This window comes from Nansenia antarctica (genome assembly GCF_963989245.1).
Source record: "Nansenia antarctica genome assembly, chromosome: 6".
Classification (NCBI taxonomy): Eukaryota; Metazoa; Chordata; class Actinopteri; order Argentiniformes; family Microstomatidae; genus Nansenia; species Nansenia antarctica.
The window spans coordinates 57,375,113-57,393,358 of NC_137676.1; the positions used below are offsets into that span (position 1 = coordinate 57,375,113).

The following is an 18,246-nucleotide window of genomic DNA, read 5'->3' on the forward strand; positions in this document are numbered from 1 at the left end:
AACACACACATCTTCATCAGCTGGATGATCGCCCAGACGGTTACAGCGGCCGCTGGCATCATCTCCTACCCCTTCGACACGGTGCGCCGTCGCATGATGATGCAGTCAGGACGCAAAGGAGGTGAGTCATATAGGGATTAATGTAGGAGTCATATAGGGATTAATGTAGGAGTCATATAGGGATTAATATAGGGAGTCATAATCAATAGATCTGTTTATTATCTATTCTATTTCTATAGCTGGCCTATAGCAGACATCATGTAACAACCAATGAGTTTAATGATATACTGTATATGTGACAGCAGCTGGTGAAACCGGGAACAAGTTCCCAACCAGTCAAAATGTTCACTTACTGTGACAAATTTAACTAAATGTCAACATTGTTGAAAATTAATGACACACTCGCTAGTCAAGCCAAAACATTGCAATGCAATGGATACGGTGAGTAATCCCCACTACTCTACACTAACTAGGTAGTAGTAGGGATTACTCACCGTATCCATTGCATTGCAATGTTTTGGCTTGACTAGTGAGTGTGTCATTGACTTTCAACAATGTTGACATTTATTTAAATTTTTCTGAATAAATGTCTGTCGGCTACCGACTTGTTCCTCTTTCAAACCTCTCCTCACAACCCTGCTTCTTAAACTTGCTTTTAATCTTTAACAATTTTTATTGTTTTATTTTTTATGTGTCTATCTATTCTTGTTCTCTCCATGGAATGTAGTGTCTGAGTACTGAAAAAAAGCTATACAAAATAAAATGCATTACTGTTATTATTATGAGTATGATTGTATCCATGGTAACCATCCTGTGTTACGATGTAGCTGACATCATGTACTGTCTCTCTCTCTCTCTCTAACCTGTGTGTGTCTGTGTGTGTGTGTATAGCTGACATCATGTACACTGGTACCATCGACTGCTGGAGGAAAATCACCAAGGACGAGGGCGGGAAGGCCTTCTTCAAGGGCGCCTGGTCCAATGTCATCAGAGGCATGGGAGGAGCCTTCGTACTGGTCCTCTACGACGAGATCAAGAAGTACACATAGACACACACCACACAGTCAACATAAACACACACACACACACACACACACGCAGACAAACACAAACGTTCTAATGTCCCAGAGGAAGGCCTTCAGGCCACATAATGTCTTAAGTGTGTAGAACGTTGTAGCGTGTGTATGTCCTGGTGGCCAGCCCAGGAGTAGTGTGCAGAGTGTGTGTGTGTGTGTGTGTGTGTCCTGCTGGCCAGCCCAGGAGTGTGTAGCGTGTGGTGTAGAGTGTGCGTGTGTGTCCTGTTGACCAACCCAGGAGTGTTAAGGGGAGACACGTGACTCCTGTGAAACCTGTATATATACACATCTCTGGTCAGGACGCAGGCTCTCAGACAGCCAGTCCTGATAGACTACACCCCCCCCCCCCCCCACCTTCCCCCATACATCCTTTTAATAAGAATAAAAATAGAAAAACCTACAATCTCCTCTGCCTTTCTTTGTCATTGTTGATATTTGATGAACCCACTGCAGCAGTGAGACAGACAGACAGACAGACAGACAGACAGACAGACAGGCAGGCAGACAGGCAGACAGGCAGGCAGACAGGCAGGCAGGCAGGCAGACAGACAGGCAGACAGACAGACAGGCAGACAGGCCTGGATCAGGTCTGGATCACTTCAGGACCGGCAGCTACTGGATGACTGTGTCAGCCAACACCACAGACACATCTCCACTGACAGACACCACGTCACCTTTGTCATCACATCAGCTGTGTGACCTCCACCTTCTCATTAATGACCTCCACCTGCACCTTCACACTGATGACCTGCACCTTCACACTGATGACCTCCTGTGTCTTAGGTGTGTGTGTGTGTGTGTGTGTGTGTGTGTGTGTGTGTGATAGTTAAATACATGATGCCAGGTTAAGTACCAGATCAGACTGTCTGCACCCTTTGGCTGATCCACCAGGAGACACATTGGCTGATGCTCATCCACCAGACACATTGGCCTGCTGACAGGTGAGTGACAGGTGACAGGTGACAGGTGAGGCCCGCGGAGCAACAAGAAGCTTTATTGTGAAACGATACGACACCGGAATCACGTAAAAAAAATCATGTAAAAATATACAATAATATGTCTCTGGACCATGATATTCTAAATATATATATATTTATATTTTGGAGCACAAAGATTAAAAAAAAGAAGAGAAAAATCTCTCATTATCCATCGCAAAGCGACAATCATTACAAAACAACAAGGGAGAATGAAGAGCTTCAGCATGTTCCCAACAGGCAGACAGAAGCAGCGAGGAGGTGGTCCTGGAGAACCTCCTAGAACATCTGGTCCTGGAGAACCTCTGAAGGTCTAGGGGGTCTTCTGTTCTGCTCTCTTCTGTTCTCTCCTCCTCTCCTCTCCTCTCTTCCTCACTTCTCTCCTCTCAGGACCAGGCAGGGCGGGGCCGGGGCCGGGGGCGGGGCCGAGGGCCGTTGGCTCTGTCAGGGCGGGGGACAGGTGAGGTGGAGGGGGGGGCGGGGCCAGAGGTGGTCCCAGGTCTGGAGCTCGGCCCTGGGGACACACAGGGAACACATCTGATTGGTCGCCGTCAGAATGCAGAATGCATCTACTTCTGTAGTTTAAAAACACAACAACATCCAAACAGCTTCAACAGGGGAGAGGGGGGGGGGGGTTCTCCTACCTGCTGATGCCCTCCTGGAGGTGGCTCTGTGGGGGGGGAGAGGGGGGGACAGGCCCAGGTACCCTGCCTGCCTCTGGTAGTCTGCCAGCTGGTCCGATCTCCTCATCCCTGGGGTGGGCTTCACCGCCTCCAGACGCCGCAGGAACGCCTACACACACACACACACGCACACACACACACACACACACAGCTAAACGTGTGTGACATGGCCTCTCTGCTCCTCCAGACAAAGGTTAGAAAGGGAGTTAGGGGTGGTGTAAAGAGGTTAGAGTAAAACCTCTAAAAAATTTACTAAAGTCCAGCCGCAAAGTTGTTGCACTTGTTACCGCTCCTCTAATATCAGTGCAGACTGGCAGGGTAGGAACACAGGGTGCTAGCCTACAGAGTACCGCTATTCTGTCATGAACTGGCCTGGTGATGAAGCATTGTTCTTTTTTATTTGATGACTTGTTTGATCGAATGATAGCGTGAAACTTCAGTTGTGAACGAATCGCATGCGTCCATGCTGATACGACTGATGAAGACGAGTGGCACTCCAAAACGAGGGGTAGGGGTAAAAACGAGAAATGGGCTTGGGCCTATAAATATCCCTCAGAACGTCAGCAGCAGAACCTCCCCACCAACACACCCTGAACACAAGACTAGCACTGGACAGGGGAGGGAGGAGGAGGAGCGCACACACCTCTCTCTCCCTCCCTCCCCCCCTCCCTCCTCCCTCCTTCTCCTTCCTTTCCTCTCCCAACTAGAGAAAGGACAGTCCCTGAGATAGAGAACTCACCAGGACATGAATTGAATGTCATTGAAAATGAACCCCAGTCCTGAACGTATCAGCTGCCTGCCAAATAGGGGGGAGGGAAACTGATCACACGCCATCTTCAATTACCTCACTCCAAGAATAGAGAGAGAGAGTAAAAGAGAGAGAGAGAGAGAGAGAAAGAGAGTGAGATGGCGAGAGAGGGAGAGGAAGAGAGAGGAAGAGACAGAGACAGAGATAGAGACAGAGGGTGAAGGAGAGGGAGGGAAAGGGAGAGAGAGAGAGAGAGAGAGAAAGAGAGAGAGAGAGAGAGAGAGCGAGAGAGAGAGAGTGGGAGAGCGATGGGGTACAGTGTGCCCCCGGGTGAGTGAACTCTCTAGTTCTAATGTCGGCCTGGCTGTGTCCCAGTCACCTGCTGCTGTCTGTCACTCAGATACACACACACACACAATCTCACACACACACACACACACACACACAATCTCACACACACACACAGACACACACACAACCCAAACCTTGTTACAATAGAAAGCCTCGAAAGTTGACGCAAACAATTCCTACAGGTGTCCCAACTTCTGTTGATTACAAACCCTGTCTGTATAAATGCAGTGTTGGAACAGAAGCAGTGTTTGCACAATATTGCCCTGCAGGAAGGAGTATATTGCTATCATAATGGTGAGAAAAAAGCAATTAACAAAGGAAGACAGACATTATACAGACCATTATAACCCTTAATAGTGTAGGGGCCTCATTTATAAAGCTTGCGTATGCCCAAAAACCTGCAATTTTGGGATTTATAAAAAAGGAACGTGGCATGAAACTGTGCGCACCTCTACGATCCATGCTCCTCTATCACACTGTGATCCATGCTCCTCTACACACTGTGATCCATGCTCCTCTATCACACTGTGATCCATGCTCCTCTATCACACTGTGATCCATGCTCCTCTATCACACTGTGATCCATGCTCCTCTATCACACTGTGATCCATGCTCCTCTACCACACTGTGATCCATGCTCCTCTATCACACTGTGATCCATGCTCCTCTATCACACTGTGATCCATGCTCCTCTACACACTGTGATCCATGCTCCTCTACCACACTGTGATCCATGCTCCTCTATCACACTGTGATCCATGCTCCTCTATCACACTGTGATCCATGCTCCTCTATCACACTGTGATCCAATGCGTACGCATAGAAACTGGAGAGTCAACTGCGACTCCGCTGGCAGAAGGATGAAACAGGAGAAACGCTTTGAAATGGATACCATTTCCACCAACATAAATCGAAATATTACCTCACATATTATATATGAAGGAGTGTACACAAAGAATATACATGCACACTGCACATATCTTATTCTGCCTTGTCCTGTACCCATCACAATGTACATATCTTTACTGTACGTATCATATTGATATTCATGCAAATGCTTTTTATATTCGTATTCATTGCACATACATGTAGAGCGAGGCTGGACAAGTTGAGCACCGTTCCCGATTCATTGTTCCCGAGTGCTCAGTGGGTAACGTCCCGATAAATCCAATGATTGCAATATCCATACATTGAAGAACATTAACATTTTAAGCGCACAGCCACTTTATTACTGAACTATCTATTATTACTAGTTGCACCACCAGTGTATCTTGTCTTACCGGTAATATTGTCACCTTTATCTTGTATTATGCCTATTGCCTTATGTCGTGCAATGTCAGGAACCGAAGCCTAAGAATGTTATTCTCTTACGAGAGTGTTACGTTGCAGTGTAATGTAACGTAACAATAAACTTGAAACATTCATGGCTTTTCTACAATGCACTGATGATCATGAAATGCATCTGGTTAGATGATGAACTGCATTTCCTTGTCTTGGTACTTGTCAATGACAATAAGCTTGAATCTAACCTAATCTAAAAGAAAAAAACATGATTTAAGATAATAAATACAAAGGGATATCTGTTATGCAAAACAACCCCTCAAATATGTTGTACAGTTTAACCAGGAATCATATTTAATTGCATCTGTAATTATTAAACAATACTTGGATGTTATGACATGTATTATCATAAATAATAAGGTGAACAGTAGGACGAATCACGTTTAAACTGACTCCGTTGTCGATGTAGTCTGGAACATAGATATTATATATGTATATATTATGGTCTGGCGAGAACGTTCGTTGCGCGGAAATTGACAGGGTGAAATGTATTTTTCTGCGCGTTCTGTCAGCAGTTTGACTGACCATTTATATGCATCATTTGCAGGAAAAGTGCTATACAAATAAAAAAGTTATTATTATTATTATTATAGGCAACTATGGGCGTCAAAAAGGGTGGGAAAGACGCTCATTCACGTGTGCAACATTTAGAGTTGATTGTGATTCATATAGGGAAGCAGGCATGGAACTTTCCACTGGCGTGCGCATCGTTTTATAAATCCAAATGATGGTGTGCGTAAATGTTCTTGCTTTGCGTAGGTACGCAAGCCGTTTACGCCAGTTCTACGCAAAGCTTTATAAATGAGGCCCCTAGAAAAGAAAGGGACCCCCCCCCACTGACCAGGTTGTCCTTCTCGATACGTTGTTGCAGCCTCTGCCTGTTGAGGGCGCTGTGGTACATGCGTGGAGCAGGAGTGGCGCTGGTGCTGCTGGAGGCTGTGCTGCCTGGCCTGGGGTGGGGGAGGGGGTGGGGGTGGGGGAGGGGGTGGGCAGCAGGGCGGGACAGCTGGTGCAGTAGTCTCTGGTTCTCGCGGTCGATGCTTTGGACCTCAGCGTTGGTGAACGAGTAGTTCTTCCTCCTCCTGCCTCCTCCAGGACCCTCACTGGTCACACCTATCAGACCACCCTCTACGCCCAGGCAGCCTGCACACACACACACACACACACACACACACACACACACACACACACACACACACACACACACACACACACACACACACACACACACATCAGACCACTCTACACCCAGGCTGTCTACACACCCCTCTCTACACCCACAGGAAATACACAGTGTATTTACAGTAGAATGTGACCCTGTAATCCAGTGGATTGGTTGTTTTCATTAGACAATAGTCGACATATTCACAAAAAATCATGTTTTAATATTACCTCTGAGTCAAGGGGTCTTCTGCAAAAACTCTCGCCTGATGTATTTTAATGTGGTAAGAGACGTTTTCAGGAAGTAAACACAGACTGTCGTTTCGATAGCTATGATGCAGCGGAAGCAGAAATGACGATAGTTTGAGACGGTGCATTAAGGATTGACCAGAAATACACATGAACATGGATTTGGCGTAAAGTTCCCCTTTAGTTTTCATTTCTACATGGGAGGACACACTGACGGCAAGACGTCTACTGCAGGGGCAACCTACCCACACTCTCTCTACAACTACACATCAACAACACAGCACAGTTAAATACACACATCAATACGTCATATAAAACCACAACATATGAGGAGAAACAATCACATCTTTCACCACAGAGCTCCTGGAGGACCTGGGAATCACATGGGTCTCAGTCACGCACGCATGTACACACACACAGGCGAATACACACACACCACAAACCACACAGACACGCCTCACCTCCTTGCCTCTACTCACCTTCTTCCAAGTCTGGGTCGTCGTCGTCATCCTCCTCCTCCTCCTCGTCCACCTCCTCCTCCTCCTCCTCCTCGTCCACCTCCTCCTTGTGACAACAGCAACAACTGTTGCTGTTCCTGGACTGTAAGTTGCCTCCCCCTCCCTCCATCCCTCCCGCTGTCTCTGGCCCCATGGGGAAGGAGGGAGGGAGGGAGCGGGCGGGGCTGATGTCGGGGGTGGAGAGGGGGGTGACGTCGGTCACAGTGTCCTCTGACGCCTCCCCCTCCCTCTCCTTGGGGGTGGAGGGTCTCTGGCGGCCCGCGGCCGAGCCCAGCCTGGCCTTCCGTCTGGGCGAGGACGCCCGGGGCTGGGGGGAGGGGGAGGCCGGGGGGGAGGGGGACGAGGAGTAGCTCTCCACGCTGCTGCTGCTACTGTCTGATGAACTGTCTGTCTCCGTCTCAGAGGAAGTGGTGTTCCGGCTGCGGGGGCGGGATTTCCTGCTGATCTTCCTGGGCGTGGCGTGCGGCTGCGTCCTCCTCTCCTCTTCATCACTCTCGTCCTGGCTCTGGTGGTAGCCATCTTCATCATCATCATCATCGTCCTCATCGTCCCTGTCGTCTGGTGATGACTCCGTGTGGGAGTGGCTAGAGCGGGTGGCCCCGGGGAGCCCCTCCCCCTCCTCCTGACAAACATGGAAACAGCAGTTTCAGGAGTTAATCTACCCCCAGGCAGTTTCAGGAGTTAAACTTTATTATTTTATTTTACCTGACATGTTTCAACAGCAGCAGGGGGGGACAAAGTTTCAGACAAAACAACAAAAAACTACACACACAACATTGAACAAAGGGGCTCTGATACTCTCCAGTCCTCACGTCTCCCCCAGCCTGCCATGGTGTTTGTATGTATATTGGATCCAGTTTCATATATCTTTTTTATTTTTTTATTTAGCACACAGTAAATAAAAATATTCATACATACAATAACCATAATACATCATAGGTAGAGTTGCAAGGAAGACAAGAAACCCAGAGGGGCTTATCGAGCATCTCCTTTGGTCATAGAATTTGATTACAGTTAATGAAAAATAAATCAAAGGAAAATATTAAATTAAATCATCATTAAATCATTATCTTCTTATTCTGCCTGTGTTTATTCTTCATGTTCTGTGAAGCTTCCTTCATGAATGAAATATGCCGTATAAATAAAGTTTGATTTGATTTGATTAAAGATCCAATGAATCTGAAATGGTTTCACTGAAGGTGTGATGCAGGGTCGGGGGTCAGGGTCAGGGGTCAGAGACAGGTGTCAGGATTTGAGTCAGGGTTACGGCCAAGCTCCACCATGGCCATCGAGCGTTGCGTCTAATGTGCGTTGCGTCCGAAATTGGGATCAAATGCATTGTAATCAATTAAAGGTGCTCCACCTGCTGCGTTGCGTCGCGTCAGCGTTGCGTCCGATGGCTGCGTCCAAAGTAGACTTTCAAAAAAGTTTGATTTTTGACGGTGGATGGACGCAGACGTCACAATGAGACGCCCCGGCGTCAATCACCGCACCTGTGGTGAACTCTTGTTGCAGGAATGGACGTTCAGCTCTATGTCAATACAACCCAACTTGTGTCCTCAATAAACCGCTAGCAGATGTGGATAAATTAAGCTATACGTACCCATAATTGATGAAAGAGATGTAAGAGAATGTAGGTGCTCTCCTGATCCAGAAATTCCCGCTATGAACGTCTTTGTTAATAACCTCGCGCTCTGAGCTCTCCTCGCGCTCGGTGGAGCATATGACAGTATGACATTTCCTACTTGACTGGGGTCACACTTTATTCCCTTATAGATGATCCACAGCTGCTCAAACTATCAACTGCAACTCTGTTGATATGTAACTAGATTTATGGTTAAGGATAGGGTTAGATTTAAGGTTAGGGCAAGGTTTAGGATTAGTGGTTAGTTAGTTGAAATGTTGTTGACAGTTAGTTGAACATCTACTGAACTAGCAACTATCTATTTGGGAATATGTAGATAAAATATTACCCTGATTGGAAAATGTTCTGTATGATGTTGTTATTGTTGTGGACATAATTGCAGTCAAGGGTGAAATTACTCCCGTATACAAAAAATGCCAGTGGAGCTAGAGTAGAACGTTGACGTTGACGCAACGTTGACGCGACGCAGCAGGTGGAGCTTGGACAACGGGAAGTTGACGCAACGTCGATGGCGAGTTGACGCGACGCAGCAGGTGGAGCTTGGCCGTTAGGGGTCAGGGCTTAAGTCAGGTTTAGTGTCAGGGTTAAAGTCAGGGTTAGGGTCAGGGGTTAGTGCCAGGGTTAGAGTCAGGGTTAGGGGTTAGGGACAGTATCAGGAATCAGGGTCAGGATTAGTCTACTACAGAGACACAGTCCTCTTCATTCCTTCATTATAACATTCAGTTTAATTCCTGAATAAACCAAATTTTCCTCCAACAGACACTGACCAGCTGTTAGTTGAGTGTCTACTGCCCTCTTGTGGTGGAGAGTGGAACAACAACTGGCTAGCCACAGACAGTTTGGATTGTGTCATTACTGCTGTTAGCTACAATAACATTCCCTGAAACACCACCAACTCTCTGAGTATCCATGGAGATGAACCTGATGCCTGGAGGTCTAACTATCCCAACAGCATGTGACATCAGAACGTCTATGAAACAGCAGAGTTCTACACTCCCAAGTCTATTTTCCTCAGCAGCGAGAGCATCATAGAGATGGTGCAGCAGCCTGCAAACTGTGTTAACAGAGATATGTTAGGGTTAGGGTTATAAGCTATGTTATGTGTTGGTGTAAATTCCAGAGTCTGACATGTTAAACCCTGAAACCTTCACCACCTCATCTGGGGTTAACCAGGTAGTCAATACCTGTAGTGACCTCTCTGGTCTCACCTGGGGTTTGATGGAGGAGATGCTGGATGTCCCAGAGCAATGGCTGGGGCTCCTACTGCCCCCCTCCTCCTCCTCCTCTTCCTCCTCCTCCTCCTTCTGCTGCTTCTCTTTCTCCTCCTCCTCCTTCTGCTGCTGCTTCTCTTTCTTCTTCTCCTCCTCCTCCTCCTCCTTCTCATTCTCCTCCTTGTCCTCCTCCTTCTTCTTCTCCTTGTCCTCCTCTCTTCTCGGCGGGGGTGTCACTCCACCAGAGTAGAGGTCTGTCCCTGTCCCCCTGGCCTGTATGTGTGGAGCAGCCAGCTTACTGTACCTACCAGCTTCCACAGCCTCCCCACTCCTCCCCCTCCCCCCAGCATCCACACTCTTCCCACTCCCCCCCAGCCTCCCCACTCCTCCCACTCCCCCATTCCCCCTATTCTCCCCATTCCCCCCATCCTCCCCCTTAACCTCAGCCTCCCCACTCCTCCCACTCCCCCTTAACCCCAGCCTCCCCACCTGCTCTATGACGCTCCTGTGTTCATCCTCCTCATCATCACGGTCACTGTCGAAGAAGGAGTGGTCCACCTCTCCCTGCAGCTCTGGAGGGTTCAACATGGCTCACAGCTGGAAATGAGATCACATGACACACACACACACACACACACACACACACAGACAGACACACACACACACACACACAGACAGATAGACACACACAGACAGATAGACACACACAGACAGATAGACAGACACACACAGACAGATAGACACACACAGACAGATAGACACACACAGACAGACAGACAGACACACACAGACAGACAGATAGACACACACAGACAGATAGACACAGACAGACAGATAGACACACACAGACAGATAGACACACACCGACAGATAGACACACACAGACAGACAGATAGACACACACAGACAGATAGACACAGACAGACAGATAGACACACACAGACAGACAGATAGACACACACAGACAGATAGACACACACAGACAGACAGATAGACACACACAGACAGATAGACACACACAGACATGACAGACACACACATCCACATACAAACACAACATCAGACCCCATCAGAACCATAGAACCACACTGTATAGACTGACCATGAATTAGGGCAACACTCAATCGACACAGTTGTATCGTTCTTTATCTAACTTTTTTTCACAAACTGCTACACAACGTTTCACCTGTAATCTGGAGGCATCTAACTCTAGCTGTGAGGGCAGTGTTACTGTAACAACATGAACACTGTGGCTATGTACTATGGCTGTCATTGGAATACAGTGACAAACAGCTGATGGGAACGACTAGGTCTACCTACCTTGATATCTACCAACACTAGTAAGTGTAATGACAACACGAACTGACAGGTAGCCTACATGTACACTACTTCGCATTATTTGTGATATTTTGAATTTGAAGTCCCCAAACTGCTATTTAGCTTGGCAGCTGATTGAAACTATCAACTCGTCCCCATTGGAGAGTAACTGTGGTCAGAACGGTTGACATGCCGACCAACACAATCTGTCACATTTCCTTATAAAACACCTGTTGACAGATAGAAGTAAGAAAACAGCAAGAGGCTAGGTAGCTAACATGGCAGCTTTAGGGTTAGGGTTAAGATGATAATTTAGTTCAGTGTACGACGACTACCAACCATACAGTTTGGACTTAGCGACGGTGGTTGTCATGTCAATGCAATCAACTAAAGTCAACTTCACAGTTCGCTAGCAGCATGTAAACAGTCCTAGCCAGACTCACATCCTGGCCAACGGTGCTAGCTAGCTAACGCAACCTTACCTGGCATGCCAGTGCTAAGAACGTTTTTCGGCTATGCCGCTTTACGACAAAACAGTCTGCATGTCCTTTAAACAGTCTGCATGTCCTTTAATAACTTAACATGTCCTTATAAGGTGTCTAAGGTGTCTAACAGAGGTAAATGAGACAGCTAAGCCTCACAGCTGATAGCTGGCTGATGGGACTACCTTAGCGACTGTAACTATGCAACGTCACTTCCGGATACCCACAGTTTTCCAAATTATATTTTGGGATCTGTTTTATCTGCTCATTTGTCAAGCACTTTGTAACACTGTTTTAAAAAGATGCTGTATAAATAACGTGTATTGTTGTCGTTATTATTATTATTATTATTATTAATTTACTTATTACAGGAGTCGTCCCTGACACTATCAGGCCAGCAGATCAGGTGAATTATAGAATAGCCATCCAAAGTTCATTATAATAACTTTAATAATAATAACTTTTATTTGTATAGCAAACGTTGCAGCTCAAAGTGCTTTATTATTATTATAGGAAATACGTTTTGTTTTAGGCGACTTTACTCCACGTTTCTCTCTTTACTTTTTCTCGCTCCATCCTATTATTTTTCCTCAATAAAAATGCATTCATTTGTGTTGTGGATTGTTGTTTGACTGGCTGCTTTGCTTCCCTTGCTGTATTACACACACACACACACACACACACACACACACACACACACACACACACACACACACACACACACACGCACACACGCACACACACACACACACACGTCAAGTCCATTGATTGACACTAAATGATCTCATAACAATATTACATACATTAACATGTAACCGTATGGCCTAGTACAGTAGCTGGTACAGTAAGTACAGTAAGATGCTAGCTCCATAAAGGTCTCAGAAATTGTTTAGTGCCACAAAAGTCTTGGGGCCGGGCCTGTGTTCACATATTAAATGTGTGTTGGGAAAATGTCATCAAAATAATATACTGTTGACAGGAGAGTTTCCAAGTAGCCTCTCTCTCCACTCTTCTCAACGGGTGGCCTTCTCCTCTTACTCTGCAGGGCTGCGACTTTGCTGTTGTGTGAAATGGATAAAGGCACGGGCGGTTTTCTGGACTTCAGGGTTTTTCGGCCTCAGGCTCATGGAAATGACATTGATGCCAGGCTCGAACCTCATCTCAATTGGGGGTTTGAAAAACTTCGCACCCTGGCCATTGTTAACAAATGGGTAGGGGAAGGTGAAAGGCGAATTAAACATGTATTCATGTCAAAAAGAAAACATTTCCCCCACTTCTTATGTTCCCCTATGTGATGTGCAGTATTGTTGATATAGGCCTATGGTGTTGATGGGGACATATCTCTCTCTTCCATGGCCTGTATGCATGTACACCAGAGATGAACCAAACATTTCATTAATTGAGTCCTGCTGGAGAACCTATGTGAGTGTGTGTGTACGGGTGTACCTCGTTGTGTACGTGTGTGGAAAACCCTGTACAGTGGTACATGAGTCCACAACCCCCGCCCTCCAATGGTCAATTGCTTTTCTACAACAGCCACCACATAATATAAAACATAAATACACAGTTGTAACATTAAATTCATGTATTTACAATCATTCATCGTTTCAGAATACATATATCCTTCCGCCACAGAATATAGTCCCATAAATAAGATCCACCATTGCATTGTCGGTCAGCACAGGTGTTCTTAATCAGATTGATTGGGAGGCGCATTGATACTGGAAATGACGGACCCCCCTTCCCTCCGTCAGACTGCTACAGGGTGCAGGTGCGAGTGCAGCTAGTCGGGGGTGTGGAGATCGGGTCGACACTACTTACTACTTACACTATTACTGCAGCAGCATGTCGGGCAGAGCAGAACAGCCAAACTCTCTGGTCTGTGACATCTGTGGCGAAGCCTACAACCTACCTGGTAAAGTAACACTATCATATGTCTTATATAATATCATAGAATTCCCCTTTTTAAACGGTCTGGTCGTGTAAACTGTGAACGCGTGGAGTTAATCACCACCTGGTGTGATGGCTCGTTAGCGAGCAGGCGGACCACGTTTTGAGCAGACGTCATCTCCTTCAGCTAGTTATCTAAAGCTACCTACCTTTGTTGTGTCTTTTTGTATGTTCTCCATATAGTTTTAGCTATTTTTCCAGGAAGGTGGAATTTGAAACGGCTTCGCTGTTATATAAACTAGTTAGTTAGCTGACGACAGGCCGTGTTGAAGAGGCAGACGAGGGTTGAGTTGAACTGATTTTCTGTCTCGCGACGCGAGTTTCAATTTTCAAACGTGGGAAGACCTGCTCGCGAAGACTCCTGTTTAGTACGGTTTATAAACCAACCGTGGTTAACTTAACATGGTTTGGTTAATATGGTTTATAAACCAACCGTGGTTAACTTAACATGGTTTGGTTAATGTGGTTTATAAACCAACCGTGGTTAACTTAACATGGTTTGGTTAATATGGTTTATAAACCAACCGTGGTTAACTTAACATGGTTTGGTTAATATGGTTTATAAACCAACCGTGGTTAAAATTCTCATGCTAGTTGGTGTTTTATTTCTTTTCAGAGGACGAGGCCGTTGGGAACCTGCCACGTGCCCTCCTGTGTGGCCACATCTTCTGCACGGGCTGTCTTCACTCCCTGGAGGTGGACAACGTCATCCCGTGTCCAGAATGCAAGGTACTACTACTAATAATAATAACTTTATTTGTATAGCGCTTTTCCTGCAAACGTTGCAGGTCAAAGTGCTTTAATCATTATATAATCTTACTTTAATTATTTTGTCATTTAAAGGCAATGTTAAAAAGATGGGGTTTTAGTCTTGACTTGAACATGTGTGCTGAGGTTGCATCCCTAATGTAAACTGGCAGTGCATTGATCCACAATCTGGGTGCATAACATGAGAATGCAGCCTCACCAAACCTCTTTTTTTGTACATGTGGTACACAGAGAAAACCAGCGTCAGATGCTACAGTTGAGTGTGTGTGAATGAATGGTTTAAAGTCACTAACTACAGTGTCAAGGATGAAACAATCATGGACCTACCAGTTAATGGTCCATTTTCTGGGTAAACGTTGGAGAGCTGGGACACAGGCCACACAGGCAGTGTGAGTAGATCAGTGGAGGCTGGCTCGTTGTAATGAGTGGATTGAGGAATGGTGTCAATCACATGTTTTGATACCATTCTTCATTTTCCATTCCTTCCATTACAATGAGCTTGACCTCCAATTTCTACCTCCACTAGCCTCCCCAGGAGTCAATACCAGGGTTTAAATGAGGCAGAGGTGGTACAACTGGTGTTTGACATGGGGGTGGGGGGGGGCATGATACAGGGCTGTCTGGGGTCCTTAAACGAGCATCAAACACTTAATTTCTTGCATTCTGGTGAATTGATATGCACCAATTTGTACCCTTTCTGCATCAATTTATGATGGAAATTATTATACATTATTTATGTAAAGGAAAACACAATATTCATCCACCGAGTTCAACGCTTGTAGAAAATACGACTGTCAGAGTTTTGTCGAGAGCTGGAGGCGGCTAGAAATATGACGGATGCGGCCGCCCATAGTTCTCTATGCAGGAAAAACCCTGAATACACTGCTGTCAAAGAGAGTATTTACAGGGTTCCCACGGGTCCTTGAAATCCTTGAAAGTTTGTAAATTTTTGCAAAAAAAATCAAGGCCTTAAAAGTTCATTCAAGTCAAGTCAACTTTATTTGTATAGCACCTTATGTACAGCAATGCTGAGCCAAAGTGCTTCACAGTAAAAATAGATAAAATGCAGGAAACAAGCAAGCACAATGCACACAACACAATGCAACACAAAACATGGCAAAATCAAACGAGAAGACAAAAAGGACCAAAACAATAAGACAATAAGACAATAAGAGCCAGGGACCTACAACAAAAACCACAAAATAATAAAAGCCAGGGACCAATAGCTAGGTGGGGGGGAAGGCTAGGGAAAACAGGTGTGTTTTAAGGAGAGATTTAAAAATCTCCAGGGTCTGAGCGGCCCGTACGTGGAGGGGGAGGCTGTTCCAGAGTTTAGGTGCAGCAGCCGAAAAGGCTCTGTTCCCCCTGGTTTTCAGCCTGGTTCTGGGCACCACCAGCAGCAGCTGGTCTGCTGATCTGAGGGATCTGGAGGGGGTGTGGCGGTGCAAGAGCTCAGAGAGGTAAAGGGGGGCCAGTCCATTTAGTGCTTTAAAAACGGTCAGGGATAATTTAAAGTGCTTGATTCCCCTCTCTCTCTGTCCAAAAAATAAATAATATATTTATTCAAAAATGTTTTACTTAGCTCGTCAACTAGTAAATAAGTCTTAACTTTACACATATTTCACAATATATTGTTTTGCTGTGCTATGGTAGAGAAGGCAAGAGACCATCTAGTGTTCACACATTCAAGCCTCTCTTTTTAATTGTTGTCTGTGAGCGGATAGTTCCTGTTATATAAATTCTCATCTAGATCTGTCTCAAACTATGCCGTGTTGGGTCCTTGAATTTAAGGGAATTGAGTCTTGAAAGTCCTTGAAAGGTGCTTGAATGTGATGTTTCAGAAGGTGTGGGAACCCTGTATTTAAGACCCCTGGTGTGTGTGCAGGTGGAGTCTCCTCTCTCAGAGGGAGGGGTGGAGGAGCTGCAGATGGACAGCAGAATCATCGGACTCATCTACACAACCAAGATGAACAACATGAGACGGTACCAGCCTGCTTCTCTCTACACACACTTACTCTACGGTGTCTTCTCTCTACACACACTTACTCTATGGTTACTATGGTTACTCTATGGTGTCTTTGGGGTTTTGGGGAACTCATCCTGAATGATGGTGATGGACAACGGTGAAAGTTGATTGGTCGTGTGTATAAAATACATTGGAATTCAATGTCACAACTATTTTTTGTTTTTTTAATAATTCTAAATACCAATACAATACAACAAATACATGCAATAATCATAATGCATTTAAGTTGTATAGCACTTTTCTAAATACTCTATTTACACTCTATACACTACATTCCATGGAGAGAACAAGAATAGATAGATACATAAAAAGTAAAAACAACCCCTAGAAAATATGTAAAGATAAAAAGCTAGTTTAAAACAAGTTTTGAATCAATCACATGACAATAACACTCATAGTGTAATAGTACCATGTGTCCCATCATTGTGTGCTTGTTGTTGTTGTTGACGACCTAACACTGTTTAAATGATCCTAGCCATCATGGTGTGAGACGGAAGCATCGCCAACCGAAATCCTCCTTGCCTGTCAAAGAGAATCTGAAACAGGTATGACGTGTCTGTATGTGTGTCTGTATGGGTGTTAGAGACTCCACTTCTGACCAATCCTCTGTCCCCATATCTCCTGTAGCGTCCTTCCTCCCTGTTGGTATTCTCCTCCAATGCTGTTTGAGACTGAAGCGATAGGAGTCACTGTTAATGTGCATGTGAAAAAACTTTAAGATGTCGTATTTGTTTTTCCCCGCTTTGCGTCATTTCAGCCATTCATCTTCTTAATTTCACATCACAACATGCTGAGAGAACAGCAACATGCTAGAAACACATAACTACACATAATTAGATGATCACACAGCCCCAAACACGAACACGTCCCAAAATGAAAGTATTTATATAAGTCTCCCTTACCACTAGCCTATGGCAAACGAGAATAGTGAATCCAATCCACAAATGATAAGTATTTAGTGATCGTTAAACAGTTTATTATATTGAGTGGGTACTTTAAAATGTATATATAGATATAGATACATATATCTCAGTATGGAGGCTATGCAAATAAACTAATGTCAGGCCCTGCATGTTATCACCTCATATAATTGTGTGTGTGTGTGTGTGTGTGCGTGTGTGTACGTGTGTGTACAGGCTTCATCTTCAGTCATGGAGAGAGCGGTGGAAAAGGCTCTGTGTCAGGCTGCAGAGAGCAAGGCCCAACTCAAGAACATACATCAGGTGAGCAGGGGGGACTAGACACACCAGGTGAGCAGGGGGACTAGACACACACCAGGTGAGCAGGGGGACTAGACACACACCAGGTGAGCAGGGGGACTAGACACACACCAGGTGAGCAGGGGGACTAGACACACACCAGGTGAGCAGGGGGGACTAGACACACACCAGGTGAGCAGGGGGGACTAGACACACACCAGGTGAGCAGGGGGACTAGGGACACACTCCAGGTAAAAAATGGCTCCATTTTAGACCATTACTTTTGTATGCAAGTGGTTTGGCTGCCTCACCTGTGTGTGTGTGTGTGTGTGTGTGTGTCATCCAGACTCTGTCCACCGGGCTGCTGTCGCAGGTGAAGAGAGAGAAGGCCAGACTGCTGATGGAGATAGACCACTTCATGGACAGGGCCTTCGACGTGCTCCATAGAAGGTACAGTACATACTACACTAGCATACTACACTACCCTACTACACTAGCCTAGTACACTACCTTACTACACTACCCTAGTACACTACCATACTAGCCT

General features: G+C 45.6%; 4 protein-coding genes across 4 annotated transcripts in view; 3 read left to right on the forward strand and 1 right to left on the reverse strand.

Moving 5' to 3' along the window:
* Window positions 1–1,049, forward strand: part of slc25a4 (solute carrier family 25 member 4) — a gene marked incomplete at both ends in the record, with an annotated part of 4,745 nt that extends 3,696 nt beyond the window's left edge. Inside the window, 2 exons of the mRNA XM_080533181.1 lie at window positions 1–121; window positions 892–1,049. The exon at window positions 1–121 is cut by the window's left edge and continues 20 nt beyond it. Of these exons, the coding sequence (XP_080389307.1) occupies window positions 1–121; window positions 892–1,049 (279 nt within the window). The remainder of the gene's footprint in view (window positions 122–891) is intronic.
* Window positions 1–18,246, forward strand: part of LOC308161191 (histone H3.2) — a gene marked incomplete at its 3' end in the record, with an annotated part of 320,132 nt that overhangs the window by 5,081 nt on the left and 296,805 nt on the right. The window lies entirely within an intron of this gene.
* cfap97 (cilia and flagella associated protein 97) lies at window positions 2,374–10,545 on the reverse strand (the record flags this gene model as incomplete). Its single annotated transcript, XM_080534665.1, has 6 exons — window positions 2,374–2,564; window positions 2,695–2,842; window positions 6,015–6,316; window positions 7,063–7,723; window positions 9,955–10,062; window positions 10,447–10,545. The coding sequence occupies 6 exons, from the start codon at window positions 10,543–10,545 to the stop codon at window positions 2,437–2,439; spliced, it is 1,446 nt and encodes a 481-aa protein (XP_080390791.1). The 3' UTR covers window positions 2,374–2,436.
* The window catches only part of LOC308160724 (RING finger protein 17-like), a gene marked incomplete at both ends in the record, with an annotated part of 40,978 nt that continues 36,333 nt past the window's right edge, over window positions 13,602–18,246 (forward strand). The window contains 5 exons of the mRNA XM_080534666.1: window positions 13,602–13,671; window positions 14,323–14,435; window positions 16,360–16,457; window positions 17,128–17,203; window positions 18,046–18,149. Coding sequence (XP_080390792.1) covers window positions 13,602–13,671; window positions 14,323–14,435; window positions 16,360–16,457; window positions 17,128–17,203; window positions 18,046–18,149 — 461 coding nt within the window. The remainder of the gene's footprint in view (window positions 13,672–14,322; window positions 14,436–16,359; window positions 16,458–17,127; window positions 17,204–18,045; window positions 18,150–18,246) is intronic.